Source organism: Aulonocara stuartgranti (genome assembly GCF_965226115.1).
Source record: "Aulonocara stuartgranti genome assembly, chromosome: 1".
Taxonomy (NCBI): Eukaryota; Metazoa; Chordata; class Actinopteri; order Cichliformes; family Cichlidae; genus Aulonocara; species Aulonocara stuartgranti.
Window position 1 is genome coordinate 17,440,714 of NC_138939.1, and position 20,152 is coordinate 17,460,865.

A 20,152-nucleotide genomic window follows, 5' to 3' on the forward strand; every position below is an offset into this window, starting at 1 on the left:
TGGCTACCACCTCCCCTTTAAATCTCATTGGAAATTGAACCACAGCAGGAAAAATGTGGCTGGAAGATGGTTGGTGTAAAGAGACATTAGAATTCTGGAGGGAGATGTAAATGGTGAATGGCTGATATACATGCGTGTGCGTGAATCCAGGCATGTTGTGAAATCTCCCCATCAGGTTTGATTTTGGCGTTGTCCTCTATGAAAAGTCCTGTCATGATTAGCACCAATATGCGTGCAAAATCCTGTACAGTGATAACTCACCGAGGCAGTTTTCCACAATGAAAATATCAGACAAAAGGCTGGAGGGATTGCGCTGGTCAGAGATCAGTAAAACTCAGACGAGAAGAAACCACAGTACTGTCACGATCTGAGTCCAGCAATTTAAGAATGGATAAGTGTAGATTTTGAACTGCTGGGAAATGCAACAATGTATGACAGGCTTTGCCACAGCTGGGATATTATGTTACCAGAGGCTATGTATCAGAGAGCTGGAGAGAGAAAATACCCAATGATTAAATATATGTGAACATTTATGTGTGGGATATAAGGAACGGTTTAGAAGAAGTGACAAACACAAACCTGGTCACTATTATCACCTAATGACTTGGAAAGCCTTGGAAAGGCTGAATCTAACTGAAGGGTGATGGAAGTTGGAGAAAAAGGGACAAAGGGTGGAAAGTGAAGAGAGAAGATGGAATCGCTGGAGTTTAGAGAAGTGGAAAAATGAGGGGGAAAGAGAGAGGAGAGGTTTACCCTGCAGGGCTGTGTGGCTGGCTGTACGCTCCTGTTCTGTTAGGCGGCCGTGGCTGGCTAAACAAACAATCCTAATTGGCTGTGGAGCCCCACTAGTCTGGGGTTTCACTCGCTTTCATCCTCGGGAAGCTGCTGGGAAGCTGTGGGAGAGCTGAGGTGAGGCATCATGACGAACACACATGTGCTCAATTACACACACTTGGAGACAAACCTACATCCGTATATAAAGTGAAAACTTAATGTGCGTTTTCTGTGTGTTTTCATTCTTATGTACGAATAGAAATTGTCTGTGAGCTATTGGAAGTGACCTCCCCATGAATGCAGTTTAGCACACAGGAGACTAATGTGACCACCTGCACAGCACATCTGTGGCGAACAGTGCCACACACACACACTTCCTCATGTTTGCAGAAACAGATACTCGCTTAGACATTGTGCATAATCACAGATATGATTTACACCACAGACATCCTCACAGACATAGCAGAAAAAAAAGACAATTACAAATTCCTGTATGTAGCAGATGCAACCAAAGCCCAGATGCCTAAGGTATTCTAACAATATTACAGTACACAACTCTAGAGCGAATAGCAGCACAGCACACCGTCCAATGTTTTGCAAAATGAGAGACATCTAGTGGTGCAAATGGGTGATGTCTTCACATGTTATGTCATTGCAATAAAAAAAAAATCAGTCACACAAATCTATAATAGTAGACAAGAGAGCACTGTTGTGAAAATGAAGCACTATTACCAACAGAGAAAATGAATGCAGTGAAAGATGAGAAAGGTTAAATTAAGAAAGTAATTTAATAGAAAAAAACTGTAATAATACTCTGAATGATTGTCATCTCTCTGTAAATGGTTTTTAATCTGTAAAAGTAAATAGGCTTTTTATTCTCTTGTGTTTCTCCTTTCACAGCCAGTATACTGGCTCGACGGCCTTGTGTATATGATGGGACCATATGCATGGAAGAGTATCCTGAGAAAAGAGATCTTTAACTACTCAGGACTGCATTTTCAAAGCGATGGAATGTGTTGTCAGAGAAAAAGAAAGAAAGAAGAAGAAAAGAGGCTCTTTCGCTCCTCACGACTCTGGCCCTTGGCCCGGCATGGCTCTCGGAGGGGGGATTGTGAAAGCAGTTGTCATGGTGGAGAGCATGAGATGAGCATGGGAGAAGAAAAGAATTGCTCTTTGGAAATGCAAACCACTGATCACTTGATTTTTCTGCTTTCAATGGCTACGCATAAAAATGGAAAAGGGTAACTCTACTTGTTAGGAAAACTAAAGCAGAAACATTTTATTTTCAGACAAACAAGTGTCAGTGTTGTGCACACATGCATTTAGATGCTGCACTATGCAACAGCAGCAAAATAATAAAATAAAATTTTATGATCTTATTACATGTAATAGATAGTTTAATAAAGAGCAATAACCACAATGAATTGTCACAGAAAAGTGACTCTTTGAGATAGTGTTAACATTATAGATATAAGGGTGAGGCTCATCCAAGTTTTTGGAATTCATTAGTTCCACACTGATAACAATTTAAAACAGAAATACAGGATAATCCCCAACAACTTAGACTCAATAATGAGAAATACTCTTACACTGTAAATGCGTCATTGTCATTGTATATCCAAGAAATAAAATAACTTGTATCATTCCTGCAATTATAAACAGTTTTACAATTAAAATGCACCCCTGTTTGGGGAAACAAGACTTTCTGTATCCCATGGCATTCTCTGGAAATTCAAAATGCTTCTGATAAGGAGGGCAAATGGGTGAGTCAAAGAGCTGAATATAAAGATAGCTCTAGCCAGCGGATGGGTTGGATGGAGGAGAAAGGAGCGCGGATGGAGGCAGTCCAGTCTACTTCCATCCGCTCTCCTTTCTGAACTTTTCATCATGCTGGCTGCGCCTCAGCATTGACGCTGCTCCTCGCGTGACCAACACACCCAGGAATTCAGCCAAGGCGTGAGAGGAGATCCTGTGTGTGTGTGTTCACATGTACATGTGTGTGTCTGCGAGGAAGGAATTAAAGACTCTTTATACAAGCTGTGTGTATGTCAGGCACCTCATGTATCAGATAGCACCTCTACTCACTGGAGCAAAATGAACAGGAGCAAAGGGGCTTTCCTGCACTGCGATCACATGGGGTAAAGAGCAGAACCTGAGAAGAAAATACTAGTTCTTGACAGCTGAAAGTTAATGTGTGTAAATCTGTTTGCCAGGGGTTGAAATAATAGGCTCCACTTTGGGGGCAATAGATAAGTGAGCTGACTGCTAACGCCAAGAGAAAGATGCATGTACACCCACACGTGCAAGGTCAGCTGCACGGGAACATATGAAGGCAGAAAGGTGATGGAGTAAGAAGGAGGCACTGAGGTGGATATTGAGTGGTGAATGAACTGAAAGGCGGGACTGCAGACAAGAAATAGGATTATTTGATATGGGTGAGGGTGGGCGGTAATCACTTTTTCCAGGGACTTTGCTGAAGATGTCATGTCATCAGCATTTCACTGGCAGCAAGAGAGAGAGAGAGAACGAAAGAGGAAAAGAAAGAGTGAAGAAAAGGAAAGAAGCAAGAGGATGAGGGCGCGCTTCTTCCGAAGGCGGCAAGCAGCCAACAACAACAGCCGACTCCAGTAGGTCGGCACAGGAAGGGGGTGGGGGGGGAGTGTGCGTGTGTTTGTGTAGATCAATGTGCATGTGCAGGCCTATAAGTGTGTGTGTGTGTACTGCAGGGTGCTGTTAAAGCCCTTATGTGTGCACCCTGCAAGCCTCAAGCATTCTCATTTGTTGTTACTGGGCCAGAAACCCTTCGGCTGGGCCGGACCCAAGGGAGTCGTTACACCACATTCCTTTCCCATTATTCCAGGCGTCTCTTTACGAGCAGCACCATCCCCGGATTCGGCTGGCCTTTCCTCTTGCCCCTGATGTCCTGTGTTTTCATCCTCATCATTATTCTTTTTTGGTTATTAGCTGCCGCTGCTCAGTCAAAAGATGGTGATGTGCCAGAGAGGAATAGTAGTAGGGAGGGGCATGAGATTGTAAGGCTTCTGCTGCTAGAGAGAATGATAGAGCGTGTTAGCATATGTGTGTGTGTTTGTTTGGGGTTTTTTCTCTACATCCTTAAACTGTACCTTGACAACTTTGAAACCACCCCAGCTTCAAGGTTATAGAAATATAAGTAAACCAGCTATTCAAACGTGTCTCTCTACGATTGCTCAATGCATTTCCAGCAGTCACTTGTAGTAACCTAGAGACACACAGTGAGAGAGCTCTGGATAACATCTGCCACAGAGAACAGGTGTTCCAGGCTCTCCAATTCCACGTGGATCACAGCAATACACCGGGGTCACTTATCACCTCTCCTTCCCTACGTTTTCCCTCTGCTCTGTCTTTTAGCCTTCTGGCTCTTCTCATTACTTCTTCTTTCCTCCCCAAATGTTCTCTTCTTCTTCTCCTTGAAGAGTCTTCATCTGTTGCGTCTCAGTGACCTGAGAAGGGAGGAATGTTCATCGTTGGTATGTCATGACTTTTCAGTCTGCACTGGGAGGGGTGTAGAGCCTCAGGGTGGGGCCTCAAGACTGACTGACAAGTACAGGTGAAAGTGGTGTAGGTCATCTTTGTGCCACTGAGGACACACACACACATGTACTCAGGCTCCAGCCCGGCTATGCCTCTGTGGGAAAGAGGGGAGAGGTCAACTGCATCTGTGATGGGGTTCACTACAGGGAAAGTAGAAGCTTCCTGACCTGAACATCACCGTCATATCACATGACTATCATTAATCTCAATTTTTGCATTTGCACAAAACTCAGTTTGGAGTGTACTGAGGAATGAAGGAAATGTAGCTTGAGATGAGTGAAGAAAAGGATCATAAATTAATACTATTAAAATAATGTAAGTGAACTGTATTTGAGCATGAAAAGCAGAGGGGAGAGCTCATCTGACTTAATCCAAATAAGTGAATGAGCAGTGGTCCAGTCCACGCTGTGTGAGCTGGACATTAAATCTTCTTGCTCAGAAGAAACACATTCCTTAGCTACACCCCTGACCTTGGAGAGAGGGAAGAGATCCTGCAGAAACAAATCAATAAGCAAACAAAAAGGAAAAAGTCCAGGCCTCTGCCCTTCTCTGTCTCCTCTGTGAATGCCTGAAATGCCTCATGACTGCTGATAAAGGAGTTAAATCAGATAAGAAAACCTTTCTCACCAATTTGAGAATTTGAGATGCGTCTTGTTACATTCTAATATTGTCTACTGTGAAAACTCCAGCCTTGAACTAGCTCACAACCTTAAAATCCCACAATGTTATTTTGTTCCCCCCCCCCCTATTAACACTGCAAACCATGACGATGACACTATAAGGGAGCAGATAATGGGGGAGTGCATTCGCTGTGGTGACTCTCCATCAAGTAACTGAACTTGTGACTCTTTGGCTTGATTCGCTTTATGTGTTGCCTCGCTGTAATGGCATGTACACCCTCACTTCCTGCCTGGCAGGATACAGAGCTGTGGCTGGAAGCTAAGCGTGGCTGTTATTTCTGGTGAAAAGGTATCTGCCACTTTTAAACCTTTACTTTGAAAAAAAAAGTAAATGTTGAAGCTGACAAAAACACTACAAAATTATTTTTTTTCAAGTGATAATAATGGAATTAATAAATTAGGCAAAATATAAATGGAAGGGGTTTAGACTTGGGTAGTTTATTGGGCTCTAATGTAACAAGACTTAAGTGGTAACCAGTTATTCTCAGCAAACACAAATATTACAAGTGTCTGATATAAACCAGCATGAAAATATTTTGGAAAAATGCACATCTTTTGTGAACAGCCCCCCCAAATTGACAGCAGAACAGTATTTTCAAAAGAGAGGTACAGAGAGAGGAAAGAGGACTGAGCTATGTGACTAAAGTTACAAAAAGAGTCAGGGGTGTCAATCAGACTCAGTCTGTTTGAGTCCAGCAAGTCCTGTGGGAGAGGCCTAATCAGTCAAAATAAGAGAAAACATCTGTGTAGGTGTAGCTGAGCATTATGACATGGACAAATAGGCTTTGATAGAAAGAGCAGGTATGAAAAGTAGAAGATTTCCTACTGGTGGGTATAAAGTGATAAAGAGAGACCTGAGGAAGGTGTTAGATGGCACTACTTTTCTTGTTAAGAAAAAAAACCATACAGTTGATTTGGGGATGTTTAGTGTAAAACAACCAAACTTTGAGAGAAATTAAATCACAGAGGTTTTATTATATTAGACGCAAGCATTGCAAGTGCTGTAGGTTACAACCACTGTCCAGCTGAAAATGACCCACAGTCAGCAGGTTATATGAGTTTTGCTATTTTAATTCTTTTTAGGCTTTGAAACAGAACTTTCTTGCAGAGTTCTCCCATTTGATGGTAGATAAAGGTAATAGTAATCCGTTTCCCATTTGCCTCTTATTGATATGTGTAATTTCCAGGAGGTCTCACTGGTGAACCGTGGAGTCCTGTGGTATAACAGTAAAATAATGCCTCCCATATGTCCATTAAAGCACAGGCACATGCAGGACATTGAAGTAATGCATCCAAACAGACACATTCAAAAATCTCTGAGTTTAGAGGTAGTTTTTTTTTATTTAAATAAAGAATAGAAATCAAAAACATAGAACAAGAACAAAATGAAATTTTATGCATTTTAAAGCACATTGGCAGGTGTCCCCTCCCTCAGTGCGCACACTCACATGCACAAAGCGTAGTGTCTGTGCCCTCCCCCCACTTCTGTCATCACCTTCTTCTGACAAACCTCCTGGAGGCCCTACACTACTCAACAAGAGGATTTCATTCAAATCACTTGCAATCTGCATTCCTTTGCTCCTCTTATAACCCTACGGTGTTTTTCTTCTGCTCATCTATGATTTGCTTGCATGAGCCTCTAACTGGCTGGGCAGGGGGATTTCCCAGATGATGCAGTACCAAAGCCTGACGGTACAAGGCAGTATTGTAAATCTATGTTGACTACAAGCCACTAGTGTTTGAGTATGTGTTAGGAATAACTTTAAGCCAGAAAAGAGCAACTAGAGTATGCAATTTAAATGCAAAACAGCAATAGATCAGAGCACCTTCTTTGGTTTACTTCATTCTTAACCTGTGCTCATCTCTGTGTGCATGATCAATCACATTTTTCTGAGATTTCTTGAGGAGGATACAGTTTTCTTCAGGTGGCACAGTAGCGATAATGACATGATAGTGGAGGAGATAATGGAGAAGTGCAGAAATAGAAAGTGGTAGCCTCTGACTCTCTGACATCAGTGGATCACTGAACAGCAGATGAGCCCACAATGGGACAGACAGTCATGATTGTTTTTGCTTACTGTTGTGGTCTTATTGCTGGACTTGTCCTGCTGCCCAGTCTTGTTGTGTAAAATGCTAAAGGTCAGCAAAGGGAAGAGTGGGTGTATGTTAGAGGGAGGTCAATTTTGGTTCACAGCCCTCTTTATCACCTCTTTTAGGGGACTGATCTTTCTGTGTGTGTGTTGACTTTTATATCTGCTTTCTGTGTGAATCTACCCTTTGAATATTCTGCCTTCCCACTTCTGTCAAAGCATTCTTTAAACTCTTTTTGTAAAGGTGCTATATTAATAAAGTGTCATTAGTACTGCTGCTTCTACTACTACTATTATTATTGTTATTATTATTATTATTAATTGTTGTCTAGGAGTTCAGAATTATTTTGATATGAAAGCAAAAGTGCTTGCATACTTGTCATAAAAGAATAACTGTATAACTCTCCTACGTTTCATTTCACCCAGTAAACAAACATTAAAAATCACCAAATAATGTAGTCTAAATTCTAAATAACACTAAAAACTTACTGGGAATTAATATCCACTAATTTGTTGATATATGTAAACAGACCACGTTTCTGGAAAATCAGTTTTATACATTATCTTAATCTATTAATTCGAATACATTAAAATATATATATATATATATATATATATATATATTTTAAAAATCCATAAATATCTATGCGTAATTAAATTAACAAAAGTCTGCTTTTGAAAAAAAAATATTCACCTTTGTGCATGGAAAAAAGTGTTCATGGAAAGTTTATCCTACACCGTTTCCCTAATGGGTTTTTGAGGTTTTGCTCACAGGTGATCCACGAAGGAGCCTGATCGTCGGGCTGATGCACGCCCCCTGTAAACTGTGGACATCCTGTGCATGGTCAGTACTTTGATGCATCGGCAGCTACTGAAGGAATGTGTGCTCTCTGTAAAATTATTACTGGGGCTGACAGGGGGTGGAGGTTTCCTTTGGGGTGTCGAAGCGGGTCCCATGAATTGAGGATGGCGCTGTGTACAGTGTGAGCGAGTTAGCAGCCAAAGTTACATGGCGCAGGCAGGAAAGTTTGCAGGAGAGGCGGACAGTGATTCCAAGTTTTTCTTCTGTCATACCCACGGATGCCGAGTGCAATAATGTGGACTACAGTCTTCAGATAACAAGGACTACTGGGATGTTTTATGGATGTTTTGCTTGAAAAATAACAGTTAACGGTTTTCTGCGGTTGCCGCACGCTGTCGTTTCAATGGACTATCATCTATCTTATCACTCAGTGAGTAACTTGAACAGAAATTGACTGCATGGTTTCTCTGACTTGGGCACAAGTGTGCATCACGAATATGAGTGTGTTGTTGACGTTATGCCATGTAGCCTAGCCTTACATGTTGTGAAACAATGAACTCCCCCCGTGACCAGGAATTGGCACCCTTATCTCGGAAACACCGACTCATGGCTGCAGCTATGCCCAGTGAAGACAGCACATTGCCCGGTAACATTTTCAGGACTGATCGGAATGGATTGGGGGGACTTGTTCACTGTTTTATATGTGGAAGCGGAGTTACACCGGGGAAGGAATTAAGGTTACAAGTGGCATATCAAAAAGAGAGGATCCCCTTTTTCCCGTTTCTCCAAAATCAGGAGCCAGCCCCGGGTGCGTGTGAAGTGAGCCCAGATGGTCATGTACTGGTGTGCGCTGTATGTCACTGCTTTCTAACGGAGCAGTGGAACTCTTTCGAGCGGAGCAGGACACCCATTGAGAAGCGCATGTACTGGCTGAAACGTCCGTACCAGTGCGACTCTCGTCGGGTCCCACAGGAGTGGAACATCTCCTATGATTTGGAGAGGAGGATCAGTGTCAGTAGCCAAAACTACGACGGGGGCGCAGAGTCTGATTTCTCTTCTTTTTCAGAAAACGAGAACATTTCAGATCAGGAGATGGATTTTGCCTACAGAGTCGGTGTGGGCAAAGACAAGTTTGTAAGAGCATCTGGAAAATCGCCCAGAGACAGCAGCAGGAAGAACAATGGTGTCGGTATTAAAAACAGCCCAGATACACAGCGGGCAGTGCGTTACCCGGTGGGTGTTTATAGGGCGCAGGGATCGCCAAAAGCGGAGAGTGCTCTGACGGCGAGGCGCAGTGCTAAAATTATGAACAATATCTGTCAATCACCAGAATCTTTGGCAAAGTCCCAGGAGAGATTACCCCGGCGATGCTATGACAGCTCGCTCTCTGACACACCAGTGCAAGACAACGGGGTCATTATGCGCAACAGGCGGTGGCTGGAGGAGGAGAATGTCAGACATGTGGAGTCGCATCAGATCCAGCGTGTAGCCGACAGCAGCTGTGCTCCTTCCAAGCATCCATCGCTGCTGTACCAGGGAAAAGGCGAGGAGAACTCCAGCACTTCTGCGTCTTCTGCTGGCACCGCTGCTGTCATCTCTAAACGTAACACGGCTCCTCCCAGGGAGAATAACTCTGACAACTCTGAAGATGAGATTAACATTACAAGCGATGACGACAGGGAATCGTATGACCGCAAAACAGACCGCACAACACAACGTAGACCTGTTGCAGATCAGCCACACCACACTGCAAACTCCAGTCCAGAAGAGTGTGTGTGTTACATCTGTGGCGCTGGGCTCAGACATGATGGACGTTTTAAAGTCAGTGTTCAGAAACAAGAGAGGGCACAGGGTGAGCCCTTCTTTCCCTTCTTGTGGCTTCACTCCCCACCCCATAATGCAATACCTATTAGTCCAGCAGGTATAACCTTTGTCTGTGGCAGCTGTCACACCTCTCTCTTGCAGCAGTGGCAGAGCTTTCAGCTGGCTGATGTGCCTGTCCTTCAGCGTTTGTATGTAGTCCCCCTCAACCAGACCACAACTGGACTTCATTCTTCCCAGTTTCATCAGCAGGAGGGAAAATCCTCAGGGTCCATGGAATGCATACCTGAACCTAAGGCTTCCCACGAGGCCTGCTTCCTTTGTGGACAGGAGTGTGGAGGAGACATGAGAGTAGCATATGCACAGGCAGGGGTTGGCAAATCCCGTGGTGTGATGTACTTTCCTTTCATTAATATGTTGCCTTGCCCCCCTAATGCACAGGGAGTGAGGAACGGCCGTGTGCACTGCTGTCCTCAGTGCCATTTTATCCTGGAGGAGATCTGGAGTGCGTATCGACTTAGCCTCAGTGAAGACCTCATCACCTCTGTCAGCTCATTCCTTGTCAGGTACCATGCTGCCATGTCTATCGATGTCTCTGGATCAGCCCACCCTCAAACAGGGGTGGCTTCACATCCCAGCACCTCCATGTCAGTGTGCTACCTGTGTGGAGCTGAGCTGTGTGCAGGAGGAGAGTACCAGCTACATGTTAACCCGCCTGGTCGCTGTGGTGAGAGGGAGCCTTTCTTTCCATTTCTCACTGTCCATCCTCCTGCACCCCATGCCAAGCCAGTTGATGCCACAGGTCTGGTGTCAGCCTGTAAGCTTTGCTACCATGACCTGCATGCTCAGTGGGCCCAGCACGAGAGCAAAGGTCTAGGTCAGCCCACCCCTTCTACCTCTAGCTCATCCAGTGCCAACCCCCAACCACCCAGTTCACCCTGGGCACGCCAGTACAGCTGTGAGGTTTTTGTGTGCTTCTTCTGCAGGCAGGAGCAGCGCAGGCAAGGTAGGCTGTGCGCTGTTACTGTGGCCAGACTACCTGTGTTCTTATATGCACCTCGCAGCACACGCATGCTCCTTGTGGATGATGGCAGGAGGTTGGTGATTGGCTCATGTAAGGAATGTAAGGCAATGGTGCAGGTGGGACAGAACATGCAGCAGGACAGGGCTAGGCTGGAGCCCGGAGTCTCAGATGGGGAGAGGAAAGAACAAGAATCAACGCCGCCACAGTCTAGACATAAGGTAAGAAGGAGAAAAAAGCTGTTTGAGAGATGGCACAGTCATATTCTTTTTTTCCTACTGTTTTAAATTCTGCTCTGTTCATTCCAAAACCCAGTATGCTGGGATTTGGATTGACTTGAGTATGCTGGGATTTGAGCTGTCAGTGCAAACTGTGTTTGTCCTAATGCAACCTCTGAGTCAAATTAAAAGGGGTGATAAAGAACTGCAGGGAAATAATTATGTTAAATAAATTAATATCACTGAAAGTCCTTGAAGTTTAGTGCAATGATGTACTCTGCATTGGGAATAACAGTAGTTTTGTGTGAATGTCTCAGTAAGTGGAGACTGAAAGCACTCAGATATTTTACTTCTATAAAGAACAGAGGAAAGCTATGGTGACAAAAGCAGTCCTGTATTTGCTTTTTTTTTGGTTAAAACATGACTAAGTGGGTCTCACCTGAATAGTTTAGTTTGATTTGAGCTCATTCACTCAGGAGCATTTTGAAGGAATTTAATGTAAAGATTAGGGCAATAATAATAAAAATTCTCAAGAGATTTATGAAGAAAAAAGAAGCCAGCACTTCTAATCAGGTTTGTGGTACTTTATGTATATACTTAATTTCCTTCACCAGCTTTAGAATTGGATTACCAGTCTGTCACCAACAGGGATTTGTACAATTAAAGTTCAGTTTTACTTTTATTCAATTTTGATACTAAAAAATAAATAAATAGAGTGAGGTAAAGAAATTGTGCATTAACGTCTTTCTCTTTTTAAATTGATTTGTTTAATTGCTCTACCTATTCATATTTACAGTAAATGTATACACAGATATTGGCAATGATCTTCGCTAAAGTAGGTAGCAAAGTAAATGGTAAATGGACTGGTTCTTATATAGCGTGCGTCTATTCTACCTAAGCACTCAAAGCGCTCTGTACAAACCGAGCTGGTACTTTCCCAGACCTGCATTCATTCATGTGTTGTGACATTTTTACCCAGATTCTTCCCATATTAGGGTGATCTGGCAGCGTTTTCTGTGTAAAGCTACTGTGCATTAATCTGCTGGTTTTATGACAAATAACCTTGTATCATAAGAAGTAATTTCGATGCAATAAACTCTTAGCATAAGTGGTCCACAAAATGATAGCAAAATTTAATTTTACCAGATGATCAACAGCAAATTTTCTGACCGTGTGGTTGTATAGGGGACCAGTGTGGGTCAATCAAGGATAGTGACGTGTTAATGAAGAGCTGAGGAGACAGCCAGCTGGCTCTATGAACAGATCTGTCTTGCAAACAAGCACTGACACACTGACCACACAGGACATGTGAAGAACATCTGTGGATGCTATTCAGGTTGCGGATTGGAGCTGTCTATCTAATATCTCCCTCTTCTCTGTAAAGAAGTGCTAGGTGACAGTTAGCATCGGTGTCACAAAAAAAAGAAAACAATCAACAATCTAATGCACTTCATTATCCTGAACTAACATGCAAATGCTTAACGAAATTTTGAGTCATATGCTGTAAAGAAAGATGTGTCATTAGTAACCCAGATGATGCTTGGAAAATCCCGCCATGGTTAGTTAAACATCTGGAGTTCAGACGTGTGTCTATAGAAATGTGTTATTAACAGCTTAGTTGTTTAATTGAGGGGAAAAAAGATGGACTTGGGTCATATTGGTAGGCACTCGAATTGTGAGTGATAAAGTTGTGCTGCAGAGTCCATGCTGCCTTTTGCTAAATCCAAAGTTAAATCTTTATTCTGTGTCTAAGCATTCACATGTGAGCTAGATGAGCTCATAACAGTCACATGAGAGAGGATACTCCAGATATATATATAGTGTGATATAGTGCAGGGTTTTCTCTCCACTAAGGCTAGTGGATCATAAGGTTGGTTACATGAGAACAGTGGCAGCATGAGCAGAGGTTTGGGTGATCATTCTGGATTGGGATGTTTGCAGGTGGCACAGCCGGTTTTGGCCTGTGTGAGGCAATGACCTCATGGCTGAGAAAGTGCCAGTGTTTCTGTGGGCAAGGGGCAACAGGTGCTTTGTCCTCTAGTGTCATGCTGTATGCTTGAGAGGATCTGTCATCACAGGGATTTCGGCTGTCAGGAGGGAGTGCCCATCTGGTTCCCCTTAGTGCAGTGTGTTTGGTAAAAGGGGCTGTATAAATATAAACACTATTCTATTCTGTTCTATTCTATACTTATACTCATACTTATAACTGCAATATGAAGTGTCAGATTGTTGAAATATATATTTGCTTGTTTTGCGAGATACAGATTAACACGTGAATTAAAGAACCAGAATGTTATATGCAGATATACTGACAAACATAAGTAATGGGTCGCTATCATGCTCTGTGTTGTGCTACTGTGTGTTTAATTAGTATGTTGGACACGACCTTTGACAGGTCCAACATGTTAACCTTTGACAGGTGCATAAGTATAGACTTCCAGCCTGCGACTGGGGAGGGGCAGCTGGTCAGCAGATCTTCCACTCGCACTCAGTGAGACAGATGTCCGCTGAGTTGCATTTCGCAAACGGTTTACAGTTTTATTCAGTGGTTTGGGAAATGCCTGGACAAACACTTTTTCTTTTTCAAAATATAAATCTTAAACAGATTGAAAGTATATAACCCTCTATCGCAAACAGATTTTTCAAACTGCGTTTTCCCCAGTGTTACTCCACAACTATTTTTTACACTGTTTATTAGGGGGAAAAGAAGAAAGCCATAATGTTTATTTTCTGATTACACTGTTTCAGATGAGTGTTTTTTCAGCTCTGGTCAATTTTGAATAAGTTAGTTTGTAATGCTGTTAAAGTGTGCTGTGTTGCAGTGTGCTCTTATTATGTGCACCGCATAGACTAGACTGAAAAGCAAAACACTTTATAAGACCGCACAACAGCAAGACAGTATATTTACTAATGCATGCTAAAAATCAACAAGGTGCATTTTGTTTTTTATTAAAAATGCTGCTCTTTTTCTACATACACAAGTTTTTGTGATTGAAGCCATACAGCACAATTTTAAATGTACCTGTAAACTCTCCGTTTCCATAGAGAGCAGAATTTTGCACTTCAAGACATAGAAGGCAGGTTAAAGGACGAGTAATCGTTTACCTGACGGTTTGTGAGATGACTGCTGTTGTGAATCAGTGGCTATACATACAAATGTGTGTGTTTTTAAGCAGTTTAAGTAGTTGTTTGATTGATCAGTTAAGTGCAGCTCTCTTTCTTATAGTCATATTGATGTCCAAATGATGCATTAAATTGCACCTTCAGTTTTCTTTACGTTTGTTTATCTTACATGTATTTAATTACTCAAATGTATAGTGTGAATCTACAAAATGAATAAAGTAGACGGTGACAGTAGTTTTCCTTTCCAAATCGCACAATAACTGCACATTTGATCAGTCTGCTTGGCAACAACTGCAAACATGCAGCCATGAAGTCATAAAGTACCATCTTCATCTTCAAGAAGAAGAAGAAGAACAGAGTGTCCACCCACAGATGGTGTAGCTTTCAAAATGTGAGGCTTTTAGCTAAACCCACTGTCTCCTTGCAACTATTGGTGTGTCTAGTGTTTGTACAATGACATAAAAGATCGACACAGCAAATAAAATAATAGCTAGCTAGACACACTGATAAAATCTGCATGATTGATCTGTCTGTCGGGGTATCCACATGACATTTATATTTGAGTGGCGGTGTGCTGGAGGCTGTTTCGGGTGGATTGTTATTGGTGATCCGCTCCGAGGGCAGAGACAGATTTCTACATCTCAAATCACTCAATTGCTTTGTGTGTACGCAGTAGTGTGTTATTTAAGGTGTGTCTGTAGTTTACTGTGTGCTTACAGGAAGTATTGGCTTAAAAAAGATGAATATTACATTCTCACTGTCACGGTAAAAACACATCAGCATCTTGACAGTTTCACCAGGGAAGATTTATAGCTTAATGAAAGAAGTGACTCCAACATTAAATTTAGATTTGATGTTAACTGTGAATGAATTAATGGAAGTATTTGAAAAAAGAAGAATTGGAGGCTGAGAGAAGGTGAGCGGGTTAATTGGATTTAAATTGCAGCCAGAAGAAAATCGGAAAAATGGGATTCTTAAAATATCTTCATGAAAGGAAATATTACAGCACGCCAACCGCAGAGTGTTTTACACAGTCCTTGCCTGTGTGGAACAAAGTGTCTTTGAGTGTGCATGTGTTTGTTCAAAACCAGTCATGTTGCGTGGATTGTGTAAAGTTTCTGCAGCTGTGGTTCTGTCCTCCGCTAGCAGTGCAGTTTGACGGGCAGCCTTGCGTTTCTCCTGGGATCCTCTGGGATTTGAGAGGCTTAATTTCAAAGCTGCTGGAGGTGGATTTTGATTTAGCTTTCAAAGCTTTACTCAGTCTCTTCCCGCTAGCCTTTACCCAGTGCTGCATTCTTGCCCATATCTGACTGGACAGATCAGATCATACATGGAGTAGATGAGATTGAGGTATTCCAGTGTTTCATGTCTTACCTTTTATGTCTCATCCTCGAAATCACAAACCTATACACCTCTAAGAGCAAATGTTTTTGGACCTTTTGGAATTGTAAGGATTTCTGCATGGACTACTATGTATAAATGTTGTCTGAGCTTCATCCAAATCACAGTCTAGATGAGTTGTAGACCAATTTTGTGAGCAATCCATTTCGGAAAGCCTTTCTATTTTTTATGCACCTTTAAATATATTCTGTCACTTGTTAGCCTAATGTTGTGCTTACTTTAACAAGCCCTGATTATAGTCATTTAGACTTCGATTATAGTTATTGAGAAAATTGAATGTAAATTATTTTTTTCACTGTTTCATGTTGACATTGCTCTCAGAGAGGAAGGTTTTTCACATGAGTAAAGTTGTTTTTATGCAGTTTGATTTGAGTTTAGGAAACGCAAAGAGATGGAAAGAAAGCAGTGCTGCTGCAGAGGCTCAAAATACTGGTAATCAGTTAAGACTGTGTGAGTTACAATGCAACTGGGAACCTTTAGCGAGATCAACAGTAAAGATTAGAGGATGTGGAGCTACTTTGTCATTCCTGTTGATCATATACATGAAAGTATAAGCTGGTAGCCCCATCTGTGTACCAAACGGGATTGGTTTAAAAATGAATTATCAGTTGTACTTATTAAAACTAATGCAGGAATAAAGTGGACTAGACAATAGGACGTTGGAAATTAAGTCACCAAAGTGGATGTACAGTGTCAACATAAGCTTGTGTGCGTTTCTCAGCTATGAACAGGTATGTGGGAATTTTGCTTCTGCTTCATTGTTCAGCGTATCTTGATCACTTTGCCCTATTGAGTCTGTGGAGTGTACGACATGATCATTAAATTCCATGCACAGATGTATTTAAAGTTGTATTAGTGTTAATGTTTTTCTCATTTGTTATATACAAATGTCAATCGACAAATGTGCTCCCCTAAAGATGTCTCTGTTAAAGCCTTAAATATGTTTTAGATCAGCTTAAGGGGGAAAGCTACTGATTTCACTCACCAGAATCTGTTTATAAATCATTGGAAGTACAAAGCGTTCCATAAATCTTTTGAAACTCCAGAGGAATAAATTGCCTCAAGTGATGCGACTGTTACCTTTGTATAAAAGTTGTGTGAGAACACGTGATTAAATAATTGGGATTGTTTCTGTTTAACCCATTTAAACCATTTTTTTTGTCGAATTTTGGCACCTGTATTTCTTTTTTTTTTTTTTTTTCAACCTTTTTTTTGTATGATATTTTAAGGCTTGTTCAAATGTGTAAATACGGTAAATCTGTTTGTCATATATTGCTCCTCCACTTCACATGGCCTTTTTTGTAAATTCTTCTGTGTTGCTTGCATGGCGTTGCAATGTTTAAGAGTGGTTAGGCTATAAAGGCAGTCGCCCTGTGCCAGACTTAGATATGGGCACGATCCAGTAGTAAACCTGGTTTGACTGTGGTAATTATAGAGGACAGTGCAATGCAACTATAGCTCAACCCTCTCTACCAGCTGCACTCTAACCATGGCATACATTCACCCACAATCACAGACTAACACTTACATATGCACAAAGAGTAATGTTTCTGATCATTTACATACTGAACAGCTGCAAGCATGTGTGAATGTGTGTCTTTGCGCACACGTGTGTCTACCAGGTGGTTGGGAGCAATGGCAGGTGTTCGCTCTCGTGTTGGCAAAGGCAGCTGGATTGTGCCACAGCTGTGCAAGTGTGCACTCTGTGTGTGTGTGTGTGTGTGTGTGTGTGTGTGTGTGTGTGTGTGTGTGTGTGTGTGTGGTTTTGCACCTGGATGCAACTGGAGTGTGTGTGTGTGTGTGTGTGTGTGTGTGTGTGTGTGTGTGTGTGTGTGGTTTTGCACCTGGATGCAACTGGTGTGTGTGTGTGTGTGTGTGTGTGTGTGTGTGTGTGTGTGTGTGAGACAGCACAGTAGCTAATAGCAGACCTATTTCCTTGCCAGACATTCAACATGTAACTTGCACTCTCAGTTGACTGGATATTATTCATTGCTATTAAGTGCTAGTCATTAGTCTTGGTCTTCTAGACCTCCCAAGTGTTGGTGAAGATCTGCCTAAATGTGATTTTTCATTCTTTGGCTCTTCCCCTTCATTTCCCACTTTGCTCTTGCCCTGCTGCCCTGCTGATATTTTTAATGGGGTGAAGAGAGAGAGAGAGAAGATTCAACCTTACCCTGCTGTCAGGACAACTGAAGATGTCAGCTGGAGACTAAAGAGTGGACTAAATATACTACACACCCTCTTCCCCTCCGCTCAGCAAACAGGGGCTCTGACTCCTGGCTCTGACCAACCAATTGCCAGATCGCTTCACCTCTTTCTGTCAGCCGACCAATGAAGAGATAAAGATGAACATTACTGGTGATCTTCTGGGAGCGTATTTTGGCTGAGGATGACATTCCCTTCTTAGATTACTCCCTCCTCCTGCAAGCATCCCCAAGTGCTGGCCGTGACCTCCTTCACCAGCACCCCCACACATGCCGCTCAGCCACCTGGTTTCACACATACTCAGTTTGTCCTGCCAGCTTCAGGACAGCTGGGAAGAAGGAGACAGAGAGGGAGCTTTGGACTGAGCCTCCCATGAAGCCAGAGACTTTTGCGTGTCTGGAAGAATCCAGACTATACAGACTAGCCTTGCCACATTTAGTATTATCTGATCTCTACACTGTACATCAAAGTAGTAATGTTGAAGTGATCGCACAATTGTGGTACTGCTGCAATTTTAGGCAGCGCCTGTTTAAAAAAACTTACTTAGGTCAGTGGCTACATTTGACCTTTAGTTTGGATTGAGGTTGAGTTACCTTTAGTTATCCAGAGCATCATGCAAACAAGGAAAGGTGATATAAACTTCCACCTACCTTTACTTAACATACCGTTAAGTGGAGAGTCACAGAAACACAAACACACATGCATGGACACACGCAAACACACAGGCATAGTCAGAAGACTTTGTGAATAGTTTCCATGGGTGAATTTTCCCCACACTGACGTGACCAGGCTATGAGTCAGAAATAAACTGATACAGTTTCTGCATCTGTCTGACAGATAGATACCACAGACACTTCCAGAAGGCCTGTCATTATTTATTTGTTACTTTTTGCCCGCTATCTCTTTCAAGCATGCCATTTGCACTGTTGACATGTTATTAATATAGGTTTCACGTGGCAGTTTACCACTGCTGGTCATGTCTATGACTTACTGAAAGCATATCTAACCTAATCCAAGGCTGCGAGGCTAGTATTATCCTAACATGCAACCTGCCAGCTCGGTCAGTGGCATATCCCACATGGTCAAGAGTTGTGTGCGATGTGGAGCGATGTGCTAGTCATGGTTGATGTGCAGAGCTTACTTTCAAGGCCACAGCGAAGGAGCCAGAGTGGTAAGCCACCAAAGAAGATTTGAGCTGTCAAATGATCTGAAAACCTCTTCATGTGGAGCTCCATCATTACAGTCTCATGTCAGGATTTATTGACAATGCTATTGAGTCAGAATATTTCTTAAGAGGAGCCATAACACAAACTATTGGAAAAGATGGCAAGTATAACGTTAGAGAAACCTTTACCATAAGTGTTGTGACGAGTATGATGTGGAAACCATCATCCTCAGATAGCTGCCATTATAAAAGGTTTAACTTGTTATGAAAGCTCACAGAGGCAGAGGGGTACTAGATGTATTCATGTTCCCCTCTTCTACAGGGGGCTATAAAATTGCACTTGGCTTGACTTGGGTGTCAAAGGTTGCTTTTTTTCCCCTTTCTTTTTCCTTATTCTTGTTCTTCCAGCTGTGTCCTCTGTCCATCTTTCTCCTTCTCTCCCTCATCCCCCTTCACCTCATTCATCTACCCCCCCCCCCCCACACACACACACACACACACACACACACACTCTTTGTTTTTCTCCCCACCTCCGTCCTCCTCTTCATCTCTCCCTGTGGTATTAGCAGGGCCACATGTTGCTGGCTTCTCCTGGTGGTGTGAGCCCCATGGCAGGCCCTGGCTCCAGGCTGACGCGTTACTCAGTGTGTCTCCGTGTGTGTATGTGTGTATGAGAGGGAGAACTGTAATGTGTTCCTGCATGCCTAACAGTCGGTGAGTGTGTGCCTGTGTGCGCGCGCGCGTGTGTGTGTGTGTGTGTGTGTGTGTGTGTGTGTGTGTGTGTGTGTGAGGCCGCTAACACAGTAACCTGATAGTGGTGCGGCTGAGCAGTACAGAGCAGAGCAGTGCTGTGATTTATCCCGCGGGCCCAGCAGATGGCTGCAACAGGAGTTTGTTTAAGTTTGCTTCAGAGCCGGGCAAGCAGCCAGGAGCATAGAGAAAGCTTGCCAGAAAAATGTTCACTGACTCTGGATGCCTAACCACACCACTCCCCCTCTCCCTTTTCTACCCCCCCCCCCTCCCGCCGCCTCTTACCCCTCACAGCCCCCTCAGTCCAACACACACACATACAGAAACACACATGCTCTTGCAGACTTTCTGTCGCTACTCTTCTTTTACCCCTCTCTAATTTCTCTCTTTCCTCCCATCTGTTTTACACACATGCTTACATACATATGCACATTTACACACACACACGCACAGGCTCTATGTTGTGTGTGCTTCTGTGCTCTTTTGGCAACATCCCTGGTGGAGACATGAGCTCACACCTCAGGAGGGG

The 20,152-nt window shown here is 42.8% G+C and overlaps 1 protein-coding gene across 3 annotated transcripts in view; it reads left to right on the forward strand.

The window, feature by feature from the left end:
• The first annotated feature begins 7,920 nt into the window (after positions 1-7,920).
• The window catches only part of gse1b (Gse1 coiled-coil protein b), a 170,704-nt gene continuing 158,472 nt past the window's right edge, over positions 7,921-20,152 (forward strand). For 2 of the 3 annotated variants that reach the window (XM_082541729.1, XM_082541730.1), the window contains exon 1: positions 7,921-10,982. In XM_082541729.1, the coding sequence (XP_082397855.1) occupies positions 8,472-10,982 (2,511 nt within the window). In that variant the 5' untranslated portion in view covers positions 7,921-8,471. The remainder of the gene's footprint in view (positions 10,983-20,152) is intronic. The other variant, XM_082541731.1, reaches the window with a different exon arrangement.